General features: G+C 36.0%; 1 protein-coding gene across 1 annotated transcript in view; it reads right to left on the bottom strand.

Annotated features, from left to right (window-relative positions):
* Positions 1-25,537, bottom strand: part of ITGBL1 (integrin subunit beta like 1) — a 147,154-nt gene that overhangs the window by 76,875 nt on the left and 44,742 nt on the right. The window contains exons 3-5 of the mRNA XM_084506777.1: positions 11,012-11,158; positions 5,722-5,844; positions 1,817-1,957 (exon numbers count right to left, since the gene is read on the bottom strand). Of these exons, the coding sequence (XP_084362903.1) occupies positions 1,817-1,957; positions 5,722-5,844; positions 11,012-11,158 (411 nt within the window). The remainder of the gene's footprint in view (positions 1-1,816; positions 1,958-5,721; positions 5,845-11,011; positions 11,159-25,537) is intronic.

Raw genomic sequence — 25,537 nt, 5'->3', positions numbered from 1 at the left:
AGGTCCACACTATTGCGCATGTCTGACTGTCACATGAAGCCGGAAGAGATGCTGCCCTGTCCAGTGTTTAAGCCACCAAGACAGCCCTTAGGAAATGTACATGTGATTATTGATTTTTTCAGAATTCAGTGACCTTACTGAAGGAGGGGAAAAAAAAAAAAAAAAAAAAAAAAAAAAGACAGCAAAATCAGAAAATGAGGAAATACTTCTGGGGAGTGATTAAATCTCACCAAAAGAACTTCAAAGTGACTTTGGATCAGATGTCCTGGATATGAGGATATGAAGCATCATCCCACCAAAGTTTAAAAAATGTAAAGGTTCACATCTGGTCTCAGATGGTTTACTAGACAGTTGGTGGAGAGATACAAATAATTTAACAATCTTAGCACTGATATAAGCTTCATAGTGAGGTTAGCCTCATTAATATAATTTTTAGAACACTCATGACTGACAAGATGAACTGTACCTATGTCACAAAATGTGTAAACAGAAATCTGGGTAAATAGGACTAAAGAGAGTAGAAACACCATGTTGGAAGACAACTTTATGTAGTCAACAGTCTAAAAAATTGTTATGTGGATAAAATTACAAATAGCTGAAAGGGTAAAAACATATAGAAATATCCCATGAATGCATCTTTGTATGGCAGTTTGTAGCTATTCAGAATATCAGCTATACTACCTTCATTTCCCTCACTTGCAATGTATATTTAAAGAAATACTTCCACATACAAATTTAAAATTTCCTCTAACAAGAAATTACTTTCTTGGTGCAAAAAAAAAAAAAAAAAAAAACTTCTGATCTGAAACACTTCCATATTTATTACTTCCAGAAATACAGATTATTTTTTTTTACTGTTGAAATCCCAAAACGAAATGAGCCTACATGATCTCTGTATTTGAGCCAATACTTCAATTTCCTCATAATTAAGAGAAAAGAGTTTTCTAAATGCTCTCAAGATAATTAGATGTTCACACTATAGCAGGTTTTGTCAGCAGAGATGTTTTTAAGAAAAGTATCTCTGAGACTTGAACTTACATTCTACTGTAATTATTCTGTACTATTGCCAAAAAAATAACATGCTGTTTTAACTCTTTGTTCAACCAAGCCAAACATTGCAGTTGGTGAATACCAACCTCATTTTGTGCTTTTTTTTTTTTTTTTTTTTTTTCCAAAAATGGAAATATTAAACAGAAGTATAAGGTAAAATTTAAATTCTGGAACTTTATGCAAAGAAAGCCTCATGTATTTAGAACTATTGTATAAAATCTGCCTTTCCAACATCATATACATTCATTGCATTGTTACTGCACAACTCTTGGCTGCTCTCTCAGGTTGCAGTGGGAAAAAAAAAAAAAAAAAAAAAAAAAAAAGAGCCTTGTGTTTTTATTTCTCTATTCAGTTGTGGGTCCTTGGTCTTATTTAAGAGTAAATCAGCACACAGTCCTGTTGGCCTTAAAGCACTGATCCATCAGTCATCAATCTGTTAATATTTAATTTAACAGGACATGTCTCTCACCAGAGCAGATGTCCTGATAAATTCTCCTGCTCAGTCTTACTACAGAAATGAAGGTCAAGAAGAACTTGCTATTCTTGGGTCAGTTTCAACGAAAAATGGGTGTGTATATATGTAAGTTTGTATGGAAACACAGGTATCCATCCACGCATTTAGAAATATTTATCCAGATTTGAAATTAGTGAGAAAAAACTAGAAATCATCAACAAACACAATGCATGTTCTGTTGCAGAAAATGCATATTTTAAAACAAAAGCAAGATACATAAATACGTGTAGAACGAATGTGCAAATGACACACCTCTGTTGCTGCAGATTTTGCCATCTGGAGATGTGCATCTTTTCTTGATCTCCCAAGGGGTGATGTCACACTGGAATTCACATTTATCTCCATGCCAACCAGCCTCACAGTAACAGTTTCCACAGTAACACTTTCCATGGCCTTAACCCAAAACAAATTTTATACAGTGAGAAAGAGGCAAGTTTTTTAGAAGCATTAGCAATTTAACCATTTTGATTATTTTTCTTTTAAAAACTTTTACTGCTAGACTCAGAATAGAAACAATTTGTAGACTGCATTTGTCTACATCAAATAAGACAAAGGATATCTGCATTCTTTTTCTCCCCCTATCTATATCAGAACATGTTTTCATTTAATCACAGATCTCTCATTAATAAACACTAAGAAAATGACATTAACCTTTTTTTATAGTTGTAAGCTTTTTTTGAACCTTTAAAGGTAAATTTGAAAGCGAGTAAATGTAATAGTTAAATGTTGAGCACAGCTGTAAATATTGAGAAGAGACACTTTCCCACCATTCTGGGTACATCTAACAAAGCACTGTGTGTTCTCAGCTACTCAGATAATTCCACCAGAGGGATCCTGATTTACTACAAACTGTCCACATTGTATACGGCTTCTGTTCTTACCTAGCAAGAACATTTTTAAACACAGATGCACCAGCTCATGAATGATAAGAATTAGGAAAATGAGTGTTTTAAATGTTCATTTAACAAACCTCCCATCTCTTGAAAAGATACATGGGTCATCTGGGACTTCAAGAAACAAGCTCCTGAACATTCTGTTCCAGGAAGATACTTATGCCATGTGCTTCAATGACACAAAGCATTTAAATTAAGTAGCTGCAACTCTTACTAAAAAGTCATAAATTAATTTCTTTATTGCAAGGACCCAGGATCAAGTCAGCATCTTGTCCTTTTTTTTTCTCTAGGTATGCTAAGCTTAGTAGACCTGGTTGTCTCTATCAGAATCTACTCAGCTGATATCCTTAACTGTAAGAGAGCAAATTGAGACCTGTGGGATACATTTTTGTTGTTGTTGTTGTTCTGCTTTTAGAATTACACATAGAATTTTCATTACAATTGTTTGCTGGCATGTGAAACAATAACAGAAGAGAATAATATCCTCTTGCGTATATAACTAAACAACAAATACAGCTTATAACATTGCATATTACAAATAGGCTGTTCATGAACAATAGACAGGAAAAGTGGAAAAACTATGAAGGAGCAAATTAATTTAAGCTATTAGCAGTTTTTGCAGATTAAAATATCTCTGCTTCATCTTTCACTCACACTCATATCATCCCCAACCAGGAACCAGATAATCATAAAATCGTAGAATGGCCTGGGTTGGAAGGGACCTCAAGTATCACCCAATTCCAACCCCCCTGCCACAGGCAGGGATGCCACCCACTAGATCTGGTTGCTCAGGGCCTCATCTAACCTGGTTTTGAACACCTCCAGAGATGGGGCAAATAACACAAATAATACAAATAATACAATTTGCTGCTATCTCTTGCCCTTGACTGAAGATAAATTCGCTCCATTAAAACGCACAGCCTTAGATTAAAAAAAGATCAGGATCAGAATTTAATTTGCTAGAATCCACAATACTTCATGAAAAATAAGCTGCAACTTGATTCCAAAGTTTGTGTAACCTCAAATATTAAGTGAAACAAACACAAATTGTTTAAAACAAACAAGCAAACAAACAAAAAAAACACTGAAGCTTAAAAAAACTTGATCCACTGTTGTAACTGCTCTAACGAATATCTCAGCTTTGCATTCTAAGCTTTTCCAGGATAAAATCCCAGCTCACAGCTGCAGACCTTGAAAACAAGTGTATAAATAGAAGGTTTGGGTTTTTTGTTAGCTTGATCCTCCTGAGTTGGCTTTCTTTGAAGACAATTACAGTCTTTGAGACTTGCCTATAGCCAGAGACCTTCAAGGGAAACAAAGAGTATGTAGCAAGTAAGTAGGTGCTACACACACTATGATAGCAGAACTGGCACTGATTAGGTTCACCCTCTCTGTGGAGAACATCCAGGGGACATCGCTAGATAATTACAGCTTTCTTGGGTTGGAACAGCATTTCTTTTTACTTCATAAACAAACCTGAATGATTACTGTGGTGGAAATTCTGCAGAAGGAAAGACAGGATAGAAGATATCAGGGTGGGAGAAAGAAGCCATAAACAGATATAAGGGTAGGGTCTGCTTTTTCTGCTATGAAATTATGTACCTTTGATCATTAAGTCACATTTTCTTTCTGATTTAACACATTGTTATGCACTGCAGAGGTTCATGTTAGAAAGCAAAGCAAAATCTAACACTCATGCTAAATGTGTACTTTTCAGCTTACAACTACTTAACAAAGTCAAGCACACAAACAATTTATATTTACTTTGTATGGCTCCAAACCTTACATAAGGTATCAAAGCTTTGTGTACTGATGAATTACAAACATTACAGACTTGAATCTACCAACATTTTTGTCCTTATGTATCAGCATACTTTTATTTCCTCATACACATTAAACTAGTGTGTTTACAGAGATGCATCTGGCCTGTTTTAGGACACGGCACCACTGGATGAAACGAGGGGAAATAAAAGAAATAAAATTTAAGAGAAAACTAACAACATAAATCAACAGCAACACAGACAGGAAAAAAAAATGACAAAAACTGAAAAAGGAGAATTTACTGGAACTAAATAAGTGGTGAATTTTTATCATAGTTGGTATCATATCTAATGTTTACAATCAAATAAATACAAAGAGAAACATTGGCACATAATACTATTGCCTTCCACTCATTTTGTTTTAGGTAATTACCAGAAATGCTGTCCTCTGGTCCTAGATTTAGATTTCAAAGGGCCATTCTGTTTGCCTTCATTTAAAATCCCTACCTAATCCTGTGGGGAAAAAATAGTTCTTCTTGCCTTAGAAGGCACTTAAATAAATAGAATTTATTTTGTTCTCTGTGTGTGGATAGAGATAGATAAAGCTACTTGGTACAATTACTCTTATCTTTTTACACACACACATGCACACACACATGCAGATCATGCAGTATAATCAGAGTATGAACATTCTAAAAGCAGCTCTGAATCCTCCGGTATGCATATAGACACTTTATGCATATGCATAAAATATTTCTAGATTGTAAAATATTTCTAGTACCTTTCATTTTGAGGACAAGCCTCCCTAGTAATATATGCAACAGCATTTACAATATTATAAATGGTGTGTATTACACAGTATTTAATTGCTAGGTTCTTAATTCATAATGAAATTAAAGTACCGCTTGGATTTTGTTTGCATTTCTATCAGCAGAGTTCACTCTATCTTATTCTCTTGCCTTTTCTATCACAGGTGGAGTTTTTCTTCATTTGTTCCTTTCCCTTTTTACTGCCTGAATTGCTTTTGAGTTCTCATCCTACATTTACTCTTGTTCTTCTTTTTTTTTTTTGTTTTGTTTTTCTTCATTGCCCAAAATTCTTAATAATTTCTTTTCCTTTTTTCTTTTGTTTTCTCTATGTCTCTTCCTCTCACAGTCACAGTGCCACAAAGCATTCATATTACTTATTTTATTCCAAAGGCAGACACAGTAAGGTATGAAGTACCCTAGTGAATTATCTTGTGAAATCCTCTATCCAATTTTTCCAAAAAGAGGAGGATGTCACAGGATTTCTTCATTCTCTAACCTGCTGCTTAGCTCATTTTTGTATCTGAAACTCCCAATTACAATTTGCAAGCCGTACTCTTTGCTTTGTTTTGTTTGTCTGTTTGGTTGTTTTTAATTCATGCATTCAGTAAAGACATTTTGTAGCTCCACATAATAAAATTATTTTATAAGACTGCATTCATCTTCCCCATTCTTATTGCACCCACCAAAACACATACCTGTACAAATCTCTTCCGTCTCATCATCTATGCATTCTCTGTCATCACATTCACAAAATTTACCATAGACCAGTCCATTTCCTTCTGAGTTTGCACATTTACACCTGCCACACTGACATGTGCCTGAAAACATTTAAGATATAACTCAATGACTACAATTTATGGAAAGAGTTTCATCAGTACATCAGAGACAGCATGTATTTTATTTCTGAGCAGGCTGAAATCTAAGGCTGAACTAACCAAATAGGAAAGAAATTGAAACAATCCATACCAACAAAAGGTCTAATCATAGCTGTAAATATATACAAATATACACAATATATACATAGCTGTAAATATATACAGTGTTTCATCCCTAAAAAGAAGTATTATATTTTCCTAAGTAAAATTCACTCCCAGGGATGTCTGTCTCACTTCATACACTTAAGACATGAAGTCATCTTTGGAAATTATATCTCCTGCCCACTAAAAGGAGAAAATTGAACTTAGTCATCCTCCCAAGAATGAAGCCTGATTTCGTCCAGCTCCACAGCCATCTTACATGAGAACAAGTGCTTAGCTACTCAGAACCTGAAAATATGTTTGCATAAATTCACAAAGTTCCTTTGCACTTAAGTCTCCAGTCACTTTTCTATAGCTATTCTCTGAGGAATAAGATTTAAAAATCTTAAGACTCAATCTAGAAAGTGATTACCATACCAGTATATTAGACAACATACAAGCTAATTGAAATGAAATACATTCATAGCGTTATTAAACAAACTCTAAGTATTATTACACCATATCAATGATTTTACTGCAAAGTGCATATTAAAAGCCAGGATTAAACAGCCAACTCTATGATAGTTACTGAAACTCTTGACAGTGTTCTCTATTCACATTTTAATACAGTTTCCACCAACCACTTGCAGTTTGCATGCCAATAGCTTCTTTTTTTCCCAGAGGTATTGGTATCCAGAGTTCAAGTTATTTCATTCACTTGAAGGATTGTAGGCACCTCCATAATACTATTTTGTTATTTCAGACATTTGACCCAATCCAACTTTAAATTTTTAATGTTCATTTTTCTTCAATTTGTAGATGATGTCTCAGCAGAGAGTAGATCTTGCAAGAAATTTAAGAGATGTGAAAAAAATGTTGATTTGCCACTACAGCAGCACAGAATAAAACCTTACAAATTGAAAAGTTTTAGGCAGAAGTATGAGAGTTTGACTCTCAAACCAGCAGGTGGTTTGACACTGGTCTATCTGAGGTTCTCCCTTGATGTAAGTACACATAGGACTCCCAAATGCTTCGGAATGAGAAAGTTGGATCTTCTCAGAACATAAACCACAACAGAAAACATTTGGATGTGATGAAATCACAGAGTGCTCAGGTATTGCAAAGCATGGAAATGCATTTGTAAACAGATCTCACTTCTGTCGCTTCTAGCCTGGTGACACCTGTACATGTTCTTGGTCTTTTTTGTCTGGAGATATTCAAAACCCACCTGGATGCCATCCTGCGCAACATGCTCTAGGTGATCCTGCTCAGCAGGGAGGTTGGACTAGATGATCTTCAGAGGTCCCTTCCAACCTCGTCCATTCTGTGATTCTGTGATTCTGTCTGGTTGCCCACTGCACCTCAGTGGCTGTCTCTCCATTACTCACCGTCACAAACAAAAGAATTTTGTTGCTACCAAGAAAGGAACCATCACCTCCTTTTCCCTCAGAGAGCCAGGACAAAGCCAAAAACTGCCTTCTCGTCCACCTTCTCAGTATTTTCTGCTTTGGAACACGATGCATGATAATATATATATACACATATATAATGACTGTTCTATATATATATATTAAAGAGTTAAACAGTGAAAAACCCAAAAGACTATCAAATAGCATCAGAAACAAAGGTATTACCATCATGACTGTATGAGAAACCCCTTTTCTCCAACTAACACCTGTATTAAATTGCAAGGACAAAACACTGTGCAATAGCATGTTTAAATGGGGCCCTGTAGTCAATGGGCCTGTAGAAGCTGTTTCAGCAGTTGCTGGCATCACTATGCCAGTGACATTTAGAAACTTATTTCACAAGTCATATACCTCCTATTAGGTACAAACATAATCTGGCAAACATGGTTATTAACATAAAATAAGTCCTCCAAAAGAGAAGTTTTATGCTGACATTATACAACTAGTTTGCAGAAATCGTTTTACTTCTTGGAACAACAAGTAATTACAGTACAGGTTTTACTAACATAGTATCTATCCAAAGAGAAGAATAATCAGGCTCCATGATGTACATGCCTAATCTAAAAAAGCCAAAAACATTTGTAAGAGCTAAAATAATAAAATAATAACATAACTGATAATATAAGAAAGCTCCAGAACTAGTATTATTTATTATAGTTACTTGGAAATAAAAACAAATAACAACTTGATAAAACTGTCTTCTTAAGAGATAATTCACAAACATGAAAGGAGATAAAGATCAAATGATTCATAGGTTGGGCACCAAAGGAGGTCAGACAGTCTTAAAGTATCCATTTCTCCACATTGACTAGAAAGGGAATCGATCTACATTTAGGTAGGATGCCCCACTCAGTCTGACAAATGATTAGGAATAGTTGGATCAGAAAAGTTAAATTTAAGATTGATATTGACTGGTTCATGCCAGGAATTGCAATAAATGGTGAGCTGTGTGATAGTGAAGGATTGTTCTTGCAACAACTCATGTCATCCCTTGCCATCCTTCAACAGCAATTAAAAAACAGAGCTCAGACACCAAAGGCAAAGTTAGCAGGAGATTGAAAGGCAATCCCATGAAGACAAAAAAGAAATACGTATGGTTACAGCCCCTCTAGGTCACCCCAAGCTCCCTAGCCAGTCTCATTGGTAGTCTTGTCCTGTTTAATACCAGCAGAACCAAAAGCTCTTATTTTTCTCTTGAGCTCACAGACGCTCCCCTTTTAGCCACTTTTAGTCATTACTCATCTGCATTGTTTTTCTTGTGAAGACTGAGCGATAAACAGACTGAGGCTACTTCTAGCCAAGAAAAGACAGAGAAAAAAAGTCTTAGCATTCTTGCTTAACTGCTTTGATCGCAACTTACCGTGCGTATTTCTGAGTTAGTTTCTCATTTATTTTTTTCTTATATCTTAGCCAAACAATCATGATTTTCATATAACCTACATCACTGTCATAAATAACAAGCATCATTTACTCAGTATGCCTAGAATTTTAAGTTAAATTGCTCTCACTTCTTATTGTGAGAGACTAGCTTCTCTGTACCGAGTCCCATAAATTATTGATTTTTTTCTCATGCCAGGCACATCAGCAACCATCCTGTGAGAAATTTAGTTGTATGCAAATGTATGGACCTAGTCAGAAATTAAAGGTCAACAATAGTTAGCAGAAGTCGGGTTCTTAAAAAATTCTCTCACTGGGAGATTGTTGCAATAGTCTGGAAAAAATGGAAGGCAGTTTCTGGTCTCAAACCTTGATTATTAGGCAGCCAATGCCTTTCAAAAATTTACTACGATGCAGTGGAGTCTTCTAAAAGGCCATCTCTTTACCCTCTGATTTTTACAAGGAAAGGACTTTGTATTTAAGTTAGCATCAGTTGTAAAATTAAAGAATGACAGCAAAGAGAGCCACAAGATCAGAAAAGTGAAGATGAAGTACCCTGTCACAGAATCACAGAATCACAGAATTTTCTAGGTTGGAAGACACCTCAAGATCATCGAGTCCAACCTCAGACCTAACACTAACAGTCCCCACTAAACCATATCCCTAAGCTCTACAAAATGGTTCAGCAGATCTTCTACAGTATTTTTTCAATAATCATCATCACAGCTCTGTAGTGGGTCTACCCTGGCTAGCCCATCCAGCTACTCTTTCTCCCTTTTTCCCCCGTCCTCAGTGTGATGGGGGGAAAAATGCTATGAAAAAGCTTATGGGTTGAGATAAGGACAGAAAGATCACTCACCAATTAGAGTTAAAGGCAAAACAAACTTGGATTGTGGAAGATTAATTTAATTTATTGCCAATTAATAACAGAGTACAGTAGTGAGAAATAAATAAAAACACATTCTCCCCATCCCCCACTTCTTCCCAGGCTTCGCTTCACTCCTGATTCTTCAACTTCCTCCTACCAAGCACTGTAGAGTGATAGGAAATGGGGGCTGCCATGCTTCATCTCTGCCACTCCTTCATGGTCACTCTCTGCCCCTGCTCCACGTGGGGTCCCTCCTACAGGCTGCAGCTCTTCAAGAACGGCTCCCACATGGCTCGGTACCATGGGGTCCATCCCCCAGGAGCAAACTGCTCCAGCATGGGTCCCCCACGGGTGGGTGGCAGCTCCCCCCAGACTCCCTGCTCCTGCGTGGGCTCCTCTCCATGGGCTGCAGCTCCGGCCCAGGGCCTGCTCCTGCGGGGGCTCTCCATGGGCCGCAGCTTCCTCCACCTGCAGCCACATCCACCTGCTCCACCGGGGGCTCCTCCACCCATGGGGGGGCTGCAGTGTGGAGATCTGCTCCGTGTGGGACCCATGGGCTGGAAGGAGACAGCCTGCTTCACCAGGGGCCTCTCCACAGGCCACAGGGGAACTTGTGCTGCATGCCTGGAGCACCTCCTGCCCTCCTGCTGCACTCACCTTGGGGGCAGGACAGCTGCTTCTCACTCTTCTCTTCCAGTCACAATTGCACAGCAGTTTTTTCCCTTTCTTAAATTTGCTCTCCTAGAGGCCCAGCCAGCATCACTCAGCTCAGATCTAGCCCTCAGCAGGTCCCTTTGGGGCCATCCAGAGCTGGCTTTTATCTGACATGGGGCAGCTGCCAGGCTTTTCTCACAGAGGCCATCCCTGCAGCCCCCACTATGAAAACCCTGCCATGTAAACCCATTATAAGCTCAAAAGTGTCTCAAAAAATTGTATAGTGTATAAACATCCTGAAAAAGTATTTGCAAATATTATCTCTGCATGCTACTGATATATACACACAAGTCACATTCTATTTTAATGCCATTATAACAACCTTTTGATAGGCAGAATTCATGACATAACTGCGGTTTCATCAACCTGAATCAGCTATGGATAAACTAGACTACTAAAGTAAGCATTCTGAATCATTGCACATCATGTGCACAGGAATGGGCCTAAAGGAAAATCAAGCATTTTAGTATTTATACAGTTATTTCTCAGTCTCTTGAAACACACTCTATAAAATTCTTAGTGAGAAAATAAAATACAATGATACACAAGATAACACAGAGAGAACTTCTTAAGCCATCAAAACCAACAAAAGACGTCTTACCTGCACCAGAACAGATGATATCTTGAGAATTCTTACACATTTCATTGCTTTTCTTCCGTGTAAGATTGCAAGAAGTTGGATACTGACAAGCTTCACCATACCAGCCTTCATCACATTTGCACTTCCCACAGTCACACTTCCCATGGCCTAGCAGTGTAAGTAAAGAGTGTGTCAAGTCCTTTTTTCTCATTCAGAAAGTTATATTTTTCTGATCCATTTTTTTTAAAATAGATTCCATCAATTATAGATTTAAATGAATATCATTAACAGATTCACTTATCATCATTCATGTGCATTTATAAATAGCAATGAATAAATATGTTCTTAAATATATAGAGACATCTGAAATCACCGTGACTTTGAACTCTAATATATGTCATTTTGATAGATCTACAAAAAAAACATTTATGATGGAACATAGAACTAAAACATCTTGTGGGAACAACTGGTTTTCTTATTACTTCCACCTCTTCTCATTCCCATATTTCTCGACTGTTAACTAATTAACACAATATAACTGGAAGTGCAGAGATTCTATTCACCTCTTTGGCCAGCTGTATGCAAAGAACAGCCAGAAACTGAAGACACGGAAATTAGCTATAATGGCATAAATCCTGAAAAAGTGAATGGAGGGCCAGCTACAGTAACTCCCTCATGCAGCAGCAGTTCCAGCTTCCCGTCGCACTGAAAGGTGCAAATCTGTCTTCTGAAGCCTCCTCTGGCTACTGATTCCTCCAGCCCTCTCCCACCCACTTAGACTCTACTTGGCTGGTGCTACAAAACTGAGTTTTACCTTTAAGTATTTCCATAATATTGGGAAATTAGCATGTTTTACTACTTACAGGACTATATTTACTTACAATTATTTGTTAAGTGTGAAGTGTCTTAAAGAACCAATGCAGCTGCTCAGTGGTATCATGTCCTTCAAACAACTGAATAATACATTGCTTAAAATGTGTAATATATGTAATAACATGAAGAATTAAGAGTAAAGAAAGATTAAATTTTCTAAAACTAAATTGTTTAGTTTTCTTTAAAAATACACCAATACATAGACAGTGCAACAATTTACACTACATATGTCACATATTACATATTACATTTCACATGAAATTCTAGGTGCAATTTTCTCTCAGTTAATCCTTTAGCATTCCTTTACAATTGTGTGTTGTAAATGTAAATACATCTGCAAAATCCTTTAAAATAGAATATTCCATTTTAAAATAAACACCATTTGAAAGCATATCTACTTAACAGAAGATTCTCTTCCAATAACTACATCTCAAAACCAGAACCTTATCAGAGTCTATTTTAAATGCATCTGTTGCCAGCAGTTAAGAGTCAGCTACATGAAAATACAAGGCCAGCCTGCTGCCAATAAGAAGAAATGTAAATAGCTATTGTAAATAGAATATTTTAAAGTGAAAGAGAAGTATCTTTTGTTGCTCAGTAAAATTTTGTTTGCATTCTAAGGTGGTCCTAAGACAAATACAAATCAATAGCTGGAAAAAAAAAAAAAAAAAAAAAAAAAAAAAAAAAAAAAAAAACTGGTTCAAAAAGCTGGTTCAAAAACAACTGAGAGAATCATGTTAGTTCTTGTTTTAAAACAGAAACTGCCACCTTGTTAAAAAATGCTGAATAACTCCCTGGTGGTAAAGGAGAAGAAAAAGGAGTAGGATATAAAATATATAATAAAAACCTACTCTGCTTCACTGACAGGCAGTAGCATAAGCCATTCTGGAAAACGGAGATTAATCCTCAGGTAGCTGAAAAAAACTAGACATAACTATCTCCCTATATTTTACTTCTTTTCAAGGATTACTTATCACAGTGACTTTGGATTTTCCATTTTAGACACTCTTGTGATTCAACAGTTTGATGTCTGCTGATGAAAGGAAAAAAAAAAAAAAAAAAAAAAAAAAAAAAAAGCTCTAATTATAGGAGGACTGATTTTCCTGTTCCCAAGCCTAAAAGATAGGGCAAGGCAGAAGCCACATCTGGTTAGTACTGTTGGTTCAGCAGCAATAACATCTCTGTTAGATATTCGGTAATAATACATGATGCATAAAGGAAAAAAAAATCACATTTATACAGCCCACTTAAAGAAAATAAATATAAAACTTCCATAAGAATAGTTATACAGAGTGGAGTTTGGCTTTATTTGATAAAAATATATTAAAAAAATAATCATGAAATTAAACTGAGTGAAATAATGGAAGATAAACTCTTGCATGTTACTGAAAACAATAAGGAATTTAACTAATATGAATTTGTGAGATTGTATTAATGATTGTCACCTTGATTGCCCCCTTAAAATATCCAAATTTTGCCCATTGGATAAGTTTTTTTGAATTGTCAAGCAATGACAATATTTTACTCAAAAAAATTGGGTGAGAGGACTATAAGTGTAGAAGGCAATAAACCTACTTATTATTCCTTACACCTTTCCTGTCACGTGGATAATGCAGTACACATGCAAGTGAGTGGCCACAGTAATCCTCTTGCCTATTTCCTACATCAGCATGCACCAACCACAGGGTTCTTTCTCATGACAAAAAAAAGTGATGTGATGTGATGTGATGTGATGTGATGTGATGTGATGAACTGTCAGCCAAGTATTCCATAGGCTGTAAGAAAATTAGAAAGGGTACAAAAGGTTTCTAATAGTTTCAGATTCACTTCAGAGAGGTTTGTGTTGAATACATTCTGTCTCATTTCTGTTTTAATTAGAAAGCAAATAATGCTATGAAATAGTAAAAAAAAAAAAAAAAAAAAAAAAAAAAAAAAAAAAAAAAGGAGTAAAGCATCCTGTGAAAGCTGTGAGGTGAAAAAAAGGGTATAAAGTGCAAGCCCTAGGTATCAGAGGATATGTCACACACAGGAAAAGTGAGCTATAAGACCTTATGATATGAAATAGTTGATCAAGAGAGGCATGTTTCAAGGCAACTGACATGAACTCCATTTTTAAAAAATCAGTGTAACATAAATAAAAGTTTAGCATAAATAAATCAGAAATTCACATTAAAAAAAAAAAAAAAAGAGAGAGAGAGAGAAATAGCGAAGACTACAGGAAGTTCTAGAATTATTTTAAGAAAACATCTGTGACTGTGGGCTGTAAAAATTTCAGCTTCAAACATGTGGAAAAACCTTTCATAATAAAGGACTCAATCTCTAACTAGATGAGCAATCACCTCAGAGAGTCTATCTGGAGCATACAGAGAGCTCATAGGGTGGAAAATGAAACTAATATGCAAGGAAAACTGTCTGATGTCAGAAAATATATGGAGAAAGTGAGAACGGAAAATGTTAGGCAGGGTCAGATCTTGCAAAATTGCAAGTACTAAAGTGTACTTTCATCATTCAAATAAAAAGAAAACAGAAAAAAAAAAAAAAAAAGAAAGAAAAAAAAAAAAAGAGTGACTTCACCAAGCAGCAAAGAGCAGTTAAGATTACAGATAATTTACAGACAGTCCAAAACAAAATTAATATGGGGATGTTGACTACATTAGCAAATGCAGTGTGGCTAATGATACAGACTGTGGAAATGAAAATTACTCATCGAAGACGAGAACAAAACAAAGACATAAAATTGTTTTTAAGGAAGTGTCTAGACCAGGAGGGCAAGACCCCATATCTCTGCTCCAGAGTACTTGCAATACTTGCACATGAAAGGCCAGCCTAAGAACAAAGACTTTTAATGAATCTATCAGGCTGGCAATCAAATGTCTGAAAAATAAAATAATAATAATAATAAAAACCTTTTAAGAAAAAGGAATGTACATGATCTAGGCCACTAAAAAACAAGTGGCTCTGACTTCATGATGTCCTTTTCAAGGATTTGAAACAAACAGTGAAGATCATTGAGGTAATGAAAAATGGAATATAATGAATAACAGCTTTATCCCAAAATAGGCTATCATTATGTCAAATTAACCTGGCATCTCTCTTTATAAGATTACTGATATTTCAAGAAAATGAACACAGGAAATATAGATGATCTGAATATATGCATTGAATTCAATACCACTTAGGAAAAAAAAAAATATTCTGAGTAACGTACAACAGAAATGCAAAAGAATCACAGCTTGGTTTAAGGGACGGAAGAAGTTAGGATGCAAAGGGTATTACTAGAATAGGAGAAGATTATCAGTTATGTTTTAAAGGATGTTTTGGAACTTAAAATATGTTTTTATGATATTCATAAAAAAAAAAATCAGAATAGGCTAGCAACATCTGCCAATGACACAAAACTCTTAAGCACTTAGTAAAAAAGTAAGATGTAAAGGTGAAATCTCTGTCACAGCTCTGAACCCAGAACTGAACTCTGTCTCTTCAAGGCACCAGTTTGGAAGCCTGATTTCACTGGGATCCTTCTGTAATACATCATGAGAGACAGGCACTTCTGCAGGGTGACTCAGATCTTGTCTGGGCTGGACAGCCCTTGGAGGGTGGATGTCTTTCTTCACTAAACTACTGTTAAGCATACAATGATTGAATAGGATACACAAAGACTGGTGGGACTTTGGAGTTTGGTGCAACACAAGACATGTATGTGTGCAAATAAACATTGGTGTTTTGGGGGTTTCATTTGTTTTGGTTTTGGTTTTGCTTCACTTATCTATACGATAATCTATGTCAGGTTTTAAATGTTCTGAGATACTTTAGATAAGAGAGAAGGAGATAGCTATCAGCTTACTTAAAGGTTGATCTCAATCAGCTGATGAAAACAATTATCTTATGTGATCACTGGGTAAACCAGAAACTGAATTGGAACATTACTTCCATTTCTGTGTTCCTACAGAAATTATTGCATTCTGCAGTACTACTGCTATTTCTGTGCCTCCCTCTGGAAAAGATTCTCTCCACCTTTGTGCCATTTTAGTTTAGATATTTTGATTTCCTACTAATGTTCACTGTGACTAAAAGATCTGTGACATCCTGTTGGTTAAACTTTCTAATGGGAATAAATACATTCAAAACAAATAACTTTTTTTTTTTTTTTTTTTTTTTTTTTTTTTATCTACCATGCTTTTGCACCTACAATCACCCTTTTCTTTGTAAGATGAAAAGAGCACACCTTATCTAGGGGTAACTGTAAAACTATAATCATGTACTTGTTAAACTGCAAGGACCAAGTTATTAAATAAGTCCCTTTGGTAGAATACTTATTTATGTGGTTGTGCAGTATTAGTTATAGATTAGTAACTCTTGTTTCAAGAGAAGTCTCTTATTGGAGTACAAAGAACCAGGCTGTCTAACCAGACATTAAAATGCTCTCAGATGTCTTCATTTTCACTTATTTTTAATAACTAAAGCCCAATTACTCTGTGTAAGAACACAGTTCTGGGCAGCTTTTAATTTTTACATTGTAATGGAATCAATTTCCTACAGGTAGGTAAGATTTAGCATAAGGATTTCTTTCTACGGCATAAAGTCAGCCATCAGAAGGAAATCAGCAGCTGGCATGAAAATTGAATTGGACTCATTATTATTCATTTTCAGCAACCACTGAGTGAATCATGAAATGCTTTTCAAATCTAAAAAACACTTCATTAAAGTAGGAGAAGAAATATGAAGAACTTGTTATGGATTCCCTCTTTAAATTTGGATGATAGATAGGAAGGATGATTGAGTTGTAAGACTTGAAAACTTTGGGAAAGTAAAAAAATAAAATATTGTTCTCTGATTTCAACTTAGACCAGTACAACGAAGATGGTTTTAATACTTTCTTCATTGCATTACTTTCTTTTCTGTATTTAGTGAAGCAGATTCTGCTGTTTTACACCAGTGTAAACTTGGTGAAATTATTTCTGATTATGCTAGGATAAGAATACTGATATGGCCTATTCTGTTGAGCTGCATTTGGGGATCTCCATAACTATGCATTCAGCAGATGCATCTCTCTCCCCTTTTCAGAATTTTTACAATTTAAAATAAAATTTAAAAAATAAGGTATCATAACTTTTTTTTCTCCTATGCCAATACACTCCAAATGAATCTCTCTTTTTGCCTAGGATGTTGGTTCTTTCTGTTGTGCTACTTCCAATAAACCCCAGCTGCCTTACAGACTTTTGCACCCTAGGGATTCTGGCCATACTGAAATTAGTTTCAGCCATGCAGGGGTTTTCACAAAAATACTGGCTCCTCCTTCCCCTCTCAGTGACTTGTTTCTCTCCCTGTGCTGACGCAATTGCTTATGAGGCTAAACTATAGATTGGTTGAGGGGATTGATTTACATTTAGAAAAAAAAAAAAAAAAAAATAGATGATGATAGTGCCTGATGATAGTGGAACTTTTCAAGCCAGTTTTGCCACTGAAGCCCTTTTATCATCAAACCACAGTCGTGATAAGAACTGCATCAAAGATTTTCAAATGTACACAGTAAGCCCAGAGGGCTTTAGGGAGGAAAAGAAACCAAACCTTTAGTTAAATATTCCCAAAAGGCTGTTAAAAATGCCAGAAACTTTGAACATAGAAGTTCTTATGTTAAGCCATTTTCTCTGTTTATTTAGAGTGTCCAAAACTTGAAGTAGCCTAGAATAACAGATATGAACAGCAGCTTGTGAGAGTGACTGAGTCACAGTGACAAGAGCATGCTGGATCTGTAACACAGTGTGCCTCTCAGCTCTGCTTAGAGATTGCATTCTGCTCCTCCCCTTTGAAGTCCATCAGAAATGGATTTTCAGAGGTAAAAGAAAAAGTGGTGACAAACAATTTCAATTTAATTACTACTAGATGTGCTTTAACAATAAAAATGTCATAAATTGTGTTACATCTAGTAGAAGTAAACTTTTAATAGTGTACTAAAAAGAGAAAATCAATCAGAGCACATATAAAAAATATGCCCGAGGTGGATGTGAGGGCATGACCACTAACATTGTTTAGTTTTCAAGTTATAAATCAAATAGTTATAAAAATATATTTCTATTATATGTAGTCTGCAATATCACTAATACCAATAATTTATTTGTTCAAAAAGGAGTTAATATTTTGGTGTGGTCTCTATCATTCAAGCCAATGTGAATGCATCAGTTTTTAAAACTTCCAATCAAATCCCAGTACAAATAAGTTGTTTTAAAAGTAGTATTGATAAACTAGGAGATGAAAAGTGTTAGTCTTATTCGCAGAAGAATATTTTAAGTGCCTAAGGTTCACATCCACATCGTACTTGATCCTTAAGTACTGAGTTCTCATTAGATAAAAAGTGTTATTTATTACAGTACTAGCATCCTTAGAAATGGAGTTAAACTAGGAAATTAAACTGGGATTTAAAAAAAAAAAAAAATCAAAAAGTTGCCCTCTGGAGGATATCTTAGACATCAAAATGAGTTATATAGTGCTGGTAGATAACTCTGGTAGAAGGTAAAGGTATTAGACTTTGTTTACAGAATTAGAACTTTTACGTAATTTCTCTAAATTATGGCCAAAAAGTGGGAAAGAAAAAAAAAAAAAAAAAAAAAGAGAGAGAGAGAATACTCTTCACTGCTGAGACTAAAGTTATTTTTCTTTGTCAGAAGAGCTCATCATTCTCGATTTAATTTAGTCTTGAAATTGTAAACCCATTTTACTATCTATTGCAATTCAGTTGCCAGGGTTAGAATTAATAGTAAAGCCTATGGAAACCTTTATTTAAACATGCAGGTCATGAGTTGTTTTTACTTCATACTGCCCTAATCCTATATTTCAGAAGCTTGGAACAATAATTTCTGAAAGACATCAAGGAAGGAATTTCACTTGGTGCATTACTTTATATATATATCTTTTTATTTTTATTTTTATTTCTGTCTCACTGCTCCATTAAGTACTGAAAATCAGTCACAGTAAGAGACAGCTATCGGTGAGATTGTCTCCTGTACTCTTAAAATTTCTCTCCATACTACTCTGTATGTCAGGTAATGTGGTTGCGCAGCCCTTTTTACACTTCCATCTACCTGCTTCTTCTTAAACCTAACACATGACATCAGAAGCCAAGTGTTCAGCAAATATATATTAAAATAGAACAATATGAAGGATTTGAGCCTACAGTCCTTAATGGGGATGTTTAGCTCATCACACTTGTAAATCAGGAGAGGCTATTGTGGGTGTCCAGATCTGTCTGCTTTCCTCCATTGTAGCTAGAGAAGTTATTTTAGATTTTATGACCTAAATTTCTATTTAGTCAACATTAAATTATCCATCTGATAAAACACAAACATGCTTTAGTTAATAGTGTCAGGCTCCATATAACATTTGTAGAGTTTAGTTATTGGAAAGGCAAGTTATTTTCATTTTATAGCCATTTCACTGGATATAGTCACCTAGATATAATTGGAATGCTGGCACTTTACATTTTACACTTGTTTTTAATACCCATTGATATAAGGTGTAAATGATATTGGTGTATGTCATGACTGGAGAATCACAAAATCACTGAATGGTTGATGTTGAAAGAGACCTCTGGAGGTCATCTGGTCCAATTCGTCTGCTCAGGAAGGGCTACCTATAGCCACTTGCCCAGAGTATCTCCAAAGAGGGAGACTCGCCCTAGGACAATCTCCCTGGGCAACCTGTGCCAGTGCTCAGTTACACTCACAGCCAAGTGTTTCCTGATGTTCAGACAAGCCCTCCAGTTTGTGCCCACCACCAAGAAGAGCCTGACTTTATTCCCTTTGCACTCCCCATTCAGTTATTTATAGACATGGATAAGATGCCCCTGAGCCTCATCTTCTCCATGCTAAGCAATCCCAGTTCTCTCATCCTTTCCTCAAACAAGAGATGTCCCAGTCTTAATCACTTTAGTAACCATTCACTGGACTCTCTTGTAGCACTCTCTCTTACAGCCAGAGGCCAGAACTGGACAGAGTAAATCAGAACACTTTCAACAAATTATATACTACAAGTAAAATGTTTAAATTGCAATAAAATTCAATAATATATACACATATATATATTTAAATGTAACGCACAAGGTTTTGAAAATATTATGGCCAGTGGGGGAAAGGGAGGATAACATGAATAAGAAACAAAACTGAAGTGAATAAAAAATTTTCATCCCAGCTCTTGATTTAAACATAGTCTTTTATGCAGTTCTGCTAGATTGTTTGCAGAATTACAAAATGGAATTCATGGTTTTTTTTTTTTGTTTTTTTTTTTCATGATCAAGAAGTTACAGATAATTTGAAAAGTTTTTTTTGTTTGTTTGTTTTTTGGAAGTTCACTTCATGGCAAATTTTGAAATCTTTCTTAGCCTTCATTTAAGAAAACCAATGTGCAAGACATTTCCACATTTCCTAAAAGTTACTATTCCAATTCTATTTTGTTTCCTTTTGCAACACATTGCAAGTTTGATGCATTGTTTTAGCACTTCTATATGCTGGACAGTGTTCTGAGTCCAAATTATCTTTCACAGTCTTTTACTTGAAGAGTATGTAAACTGCACGTTTATATATGTAAAGCACTATGTATTTTATTACTTTGCAAATGTAATTAGTATAAGTAAAGCTGTGTCTACGTATACATACACATTCTTCAAGAATCAAAGACAATATGTATTTTTCCTCTACATGCACCTTTTTGTACAGGTACAAAATATAATAAAAATTATGATGCTGGTTACTGCCATTACTCTCTTGACTATCAATCCAAATTCCCTGTAAAGTGAGCAGACTCAACTGTAATAAAAATCAATTAGATATTGGGAAAGAATGAAATGAAGGAAAGCAACACTCAGTTGAATCAGCTTCAGTTTGTTACCCTGGAGGTGGCACAAGTTGATATAATTTTAAATGTGATTCATGCTGTTTAGACAGATGATATAAATATCTCAGGAAGACAGAGATAAATTAGTTTTATCAATCAAAACAGTCTAGAGTCAAGGTTTCTGTTAATAATTCAATGGTTCCATGAAAGATTCCTTACTTATTTTTAACCAAATGGTTTCTCATTTTTTGAAGAACAAAAATAATCAACTATTAAGTAGGAAGATCTTTTAATAGGCAGAGTGAGTATTCTTTGGCTTCTCCAGAAGAATGCTTTTCAGTAGCTTACTTTCCCAGCATAGAATTTTGTGCAGATATTCCACATAAACAAAATTATACCTGAGATATGAACAATTCCTTTCCATGAAATAACTTGCAGAGAAGGAAAAGAAGAAAAAAAAGAAAAAAGAAAAAAAAAAAAGCACACACAAAAAAAAGCCTAATATATTCAGCTATGTAGACACTAAAACTTGTAGACACTAAAAACTACATTCCTGTGGGAAAAAAAGGTTACAAACCCAGCAGGTTCACATTTGCATTACTATACTCAAGAGCTGAAATAACCAAGTTAAATAAACCCCGTTTCCTGCGTCTGAGCTGATTTGGTGTGTGCTCTGGGTTCCCTGAGGAATGGCAGCTCGGCCAGTGCCAGCTGGCCCAGATACCCTTCACTGGCTCCTTCCACTGTCTGTGGCTACACATGACCTTTTGTCTTCATGAGCCCAAAGAAGGCTAATACAAATTGGACTGAAGTAGAATTCCTGAGATTAAACATTGAGATAAAATGAAGCAGTTGATCCATGAGATTAAACAGTTGATATTTGGCTTCAAACCCTCAAAAAAAAAAAAAAAAAAAAAAAAAAAAAAAAAAAAAGATATATATAACACATATTTATCTATTTTTTTTTTTATATATAGATGCTATTGTGTTTCTTTTTAAAAAAAAAAAAACAAAAAAAAAAAACACAAAATTATTGACAATTGTGCCTCCAAAGGCCTGCCCAGCAGCTACTTGACTTAAACCAAACCATCAAAGGACTTCTAGACTCCCACATGCATGAAAAAGGAACCTGTGAGCGTTTCCACAGTTCCACCTGTTCATATGCCTGCCAGCAAGCTTGGAAAGTTTAGAGGCCATGTTTCCACCAGAGGTCTCAAGCTTTCCAGCTGTAGATCTTTCTCCCAAAAGAGAGAGAAAGGACCACTGATGTTCCAGCCTCGGAGATCTGCTTCCCACCCCAAAATCACTTGAAGCATTAAGCATATTCTCTGATCAAACATCAGTGACCATGCATAACTCTCCCAGCAATGTTTTTATCACCTTCAGCAGTTCTACTGGGCTCAGTAAAGCTGCTCAGGGAGCCCCTCAGGTCCCTGGGGACACCACAAGTCCTTCCTGTTCTTGCCCAAAACACAAGGTGCTTCCTACATACACCCTGTTTCTGCCACAGGAGCCCATTTCAGTCCCTGGGGCTGTCAGCCCCTGCCCCAGTGATGCCACAGCAGAGCCAGTCACCAGCTTCTCACAGCCCTGCACTGCCCAGCCATGGGTCCAGCTGAGCTGTATCCACCAACAGGCCCACATCTTGGCTGGGCTTTAGCCTGTCCCTGTCCCCAGGGAGGCAGTGATGCCCAGAGCTGCCCTCCTCCTGGTGGTGGGACAGGCCTGGCCAGCACAGCACCACAACAGGACCTTGCCTCACACAGGGCTAGCTGTTGGGTTAGCAAAGGAGAGGCATTGACTGAAATTAGTACTTTTCTCTGAAATTGGTAGGCTTTCTCTGATATCAAGCATAGTTGTTTACAGCTAATACTTGGGGGAAAGCAGCAATTTTGGTAATAAACTTCATGGCAAATTGAAATGGCCAAGGTTCCCCTTCTGTTCCCATAACTTGTGTTGGGAAATTGAAGGTGGTGAAGCCTTAGCGGGCGGCTGCCATCAGCCTTTCAGTCTTCTCGTATCCTGCCCCATATATTTGGGTCAGCAGAGGAGAACCACTGGCTGACCAGGTAAGTCATACTTCATGGGTTGCTCTTTATTTGCAGGATGATATTTATTCCCTCAGACAATTTATAATTGAATGATAGGAGCACTGCAAAACATTCAAATCCTGCTGGCCTTTCTCAGCTATCTGAAGCAGAGGAGTTGTTTACAGAATGAGTTTAATGATTTTATTACAATTTAATGCTACACATAACAATAAAAACATATCAAGCGGAAGGCTTTCCTGGTTCTCCAGTCTGTACGAGAGAGAAGGAAGGACTCCTGCAGTGTGCTGAGTTGCTCTCGACAACAGAGATGCAGAAACCGAGAACAGCCTGTTGAAAAAATCAGCTATGTAGCATCAGTGGCCACTTACTGCAGTAAAGTCAAGGTTTCTAAACTGGAGGTACTAGAAGACATTTTCTCAAAAGGGCTGCTTTTAGTTCATCAGTGGGTACCTGAAGGAAAAGTAGCATTAATGTGAAGTTTGTAGCTCACCTTTAAGAGTTTAATTACTAAACTGAGGAGTTAATAAAGGACTATATGGCTAAAATATGTACAGTTAAGTACAAACTGATTTTAAAAGTAACCAGCCTATCTAATCACTCAATTTATCTTTTTTTTTCAAACTTTTTTTAGGGGTAAAGTTATGGTATTCATATTGCATATTTAAGATGAATTCAGGTAGTACTGAAGACTAGCACAGGTCAACACCACAAACTTTGCTTAAGGAATGGGTGAGTTGCCTGTAGTACTGTTTGATTTGCTATGTAAGAAGTGTGGCCAGGCTACCATTCAATGTCTGGAGAGGGTGTCACCTGCATGTCCTTGCATTTATCTTAAAAAATATATCATATTGTCATATCAATGTCCTTTTGCTTGACAGCAAAAATGACCCATGATGTTTACCTTTAAAATAATCCTGTAAGAGGTCTAAAGGCCATAATGTTGGTGAACCTCAACACAGACAGAATCCATGCTGCCTACTGTGCCCTGATTAGAGGTCTAGTTGATGCTGCACAGCTTGGGGCTTCTAGCATCTGAAGGAGCTTAAGATTATTTGTGCTATACCCTTTTCCCTCTTGTGTTATCTCTAATAAAAGGTATTTTAACAAATATCTTACAGAGTGCCTTTCTTACTGTGATCCATAATAAACACTAGCACAGGTGTTAAAATTCTCCCTAGAATTCCCCTAAAAATAATTAAAACAAAAAACAAAACAAAACAAAAACAAACAAACAAACAAAAAAACAGATCTACAGTTTGCTGGCTAGCAGCTTGTTGAACAAGCTGGCAATAAACACACCAGTTACATAAATATTCCATGGAACATGTCAGCTGGGTAAGACAATTCCACAGAGTACAAGAATGAGCCTTAGATATTAGTCAGAGTGTGGTAAACCTAATGCTGAAAAGGTCAAAATGACAAACCTGGCATGATCTGTATATGAGCTGCATACAGGAGAACCAATGCTTAATTCAAGCCAACTCACTGCACAAAGCATATTCAATGATTGTATAGTCACCATCGAGTCAGGAACTAACAAATTTATGATACATCTCCTTTGCGTGGTGAACTGCTGGGGAGAATAGAGGACACATAGTCATACAACAAATACAGGCTTCTGACAATGACTATGTGTAAGTGAAATTTAGCAGTATTATGAAGAGTTATCATTACTCAGTAAGTGTTTTTGAGGAATGACTAACTGGACATTCAAGGACTTTTTTCAAACCAATGATCTCCTGGAAGATATACTTTCATTTTTGAAGCAAATATATTTAATGTTTTCTAACAATAATAGAATAAATGTTAATATTTGCTATTGAAGTTGTGTATGTGCCTTGCAAAACATCATTTTTCCAAAACTCTTCATGATAAGCATATTAGTGAATTGGAATGGATATTAATTTTATTTAATGATGTTTTTACATATGTAGCAAATTACAGGATATACTTGTACATTCTTCCTACAGCTTTTGTTGAAAAGCTTAGTTTGAAATAAATTCTTTGTGGACATGCTTCACACAGCAGCATCTCAACAAGAAAGCATAAACGAAGTTAATGAGTTCCTCAGATTTAAATCAAAACATATTTTTCAGTCTTTTGGTTAAACCGGAAAGTTCTCTAGCAATTTATGAATCCCTAAGCTGAAATCATAAAGATCATTAACTGACTCCTTTAGACTTGTGTCTGGCTTCTCCCTCTACAAAACAATGCAGATTCACACTTGACATAGAAAATACAAATAGGAAACAACAGTTCAATATCCTGTCACAGCATAGATTTAAATTATGAAATACCAGCTATTAATCCTTGGAACTGAGTCACTAACCTCTCTAAAACTTTTGTTAGCACATGGGGAGAATTCATGATGGAAGGAAGAGGTGTATAAAACTGCATTATTCATGCATGTACTAGCTTGCAGTAATATTGGAAACAAACAAACAAAAAAACACCTGAGCATTGCACATAATTTCAATAGTCCATTATTGGGGTGAAACAACAACAACAACACACATAGGTACATTAAAATCTCATTTTAGAAAGTTTTGGAAATATCAGAGCACCTAACAGGGGCACACACCAGTATTCCAGTGAAGGGCATGGGTCAAACGTGAAATATAATTCTGAGCACATTAAGAAATGCCCACCTTTATCCACTCTTTTCAGTACTGCCAAATGTTAAACTTGCTTCTCATTATTTATTTTGGATATACTCTTCTTTCACTCTACTGCTAGGTATTAGGTTTTGCTTCCCTTGCATTTTGAACATTAATCATTTTTTAATAGTGTCTATTTT

This window comes from Aythya ferina, assembly GCF_964211825.1.
Source record: "Aythya ferina genome assembly, chromosome: 1".
Lineage (NCBI taxonomy): Eukaryota > Metazoa > Chordata > Aves > Anseriformes > Anatidae > Aythya > Aythya ferina.
Note: the sequence above shows the minus strand (reverse complement) of the source record. Positions and strands in the feature narration are given on the sequence as shown.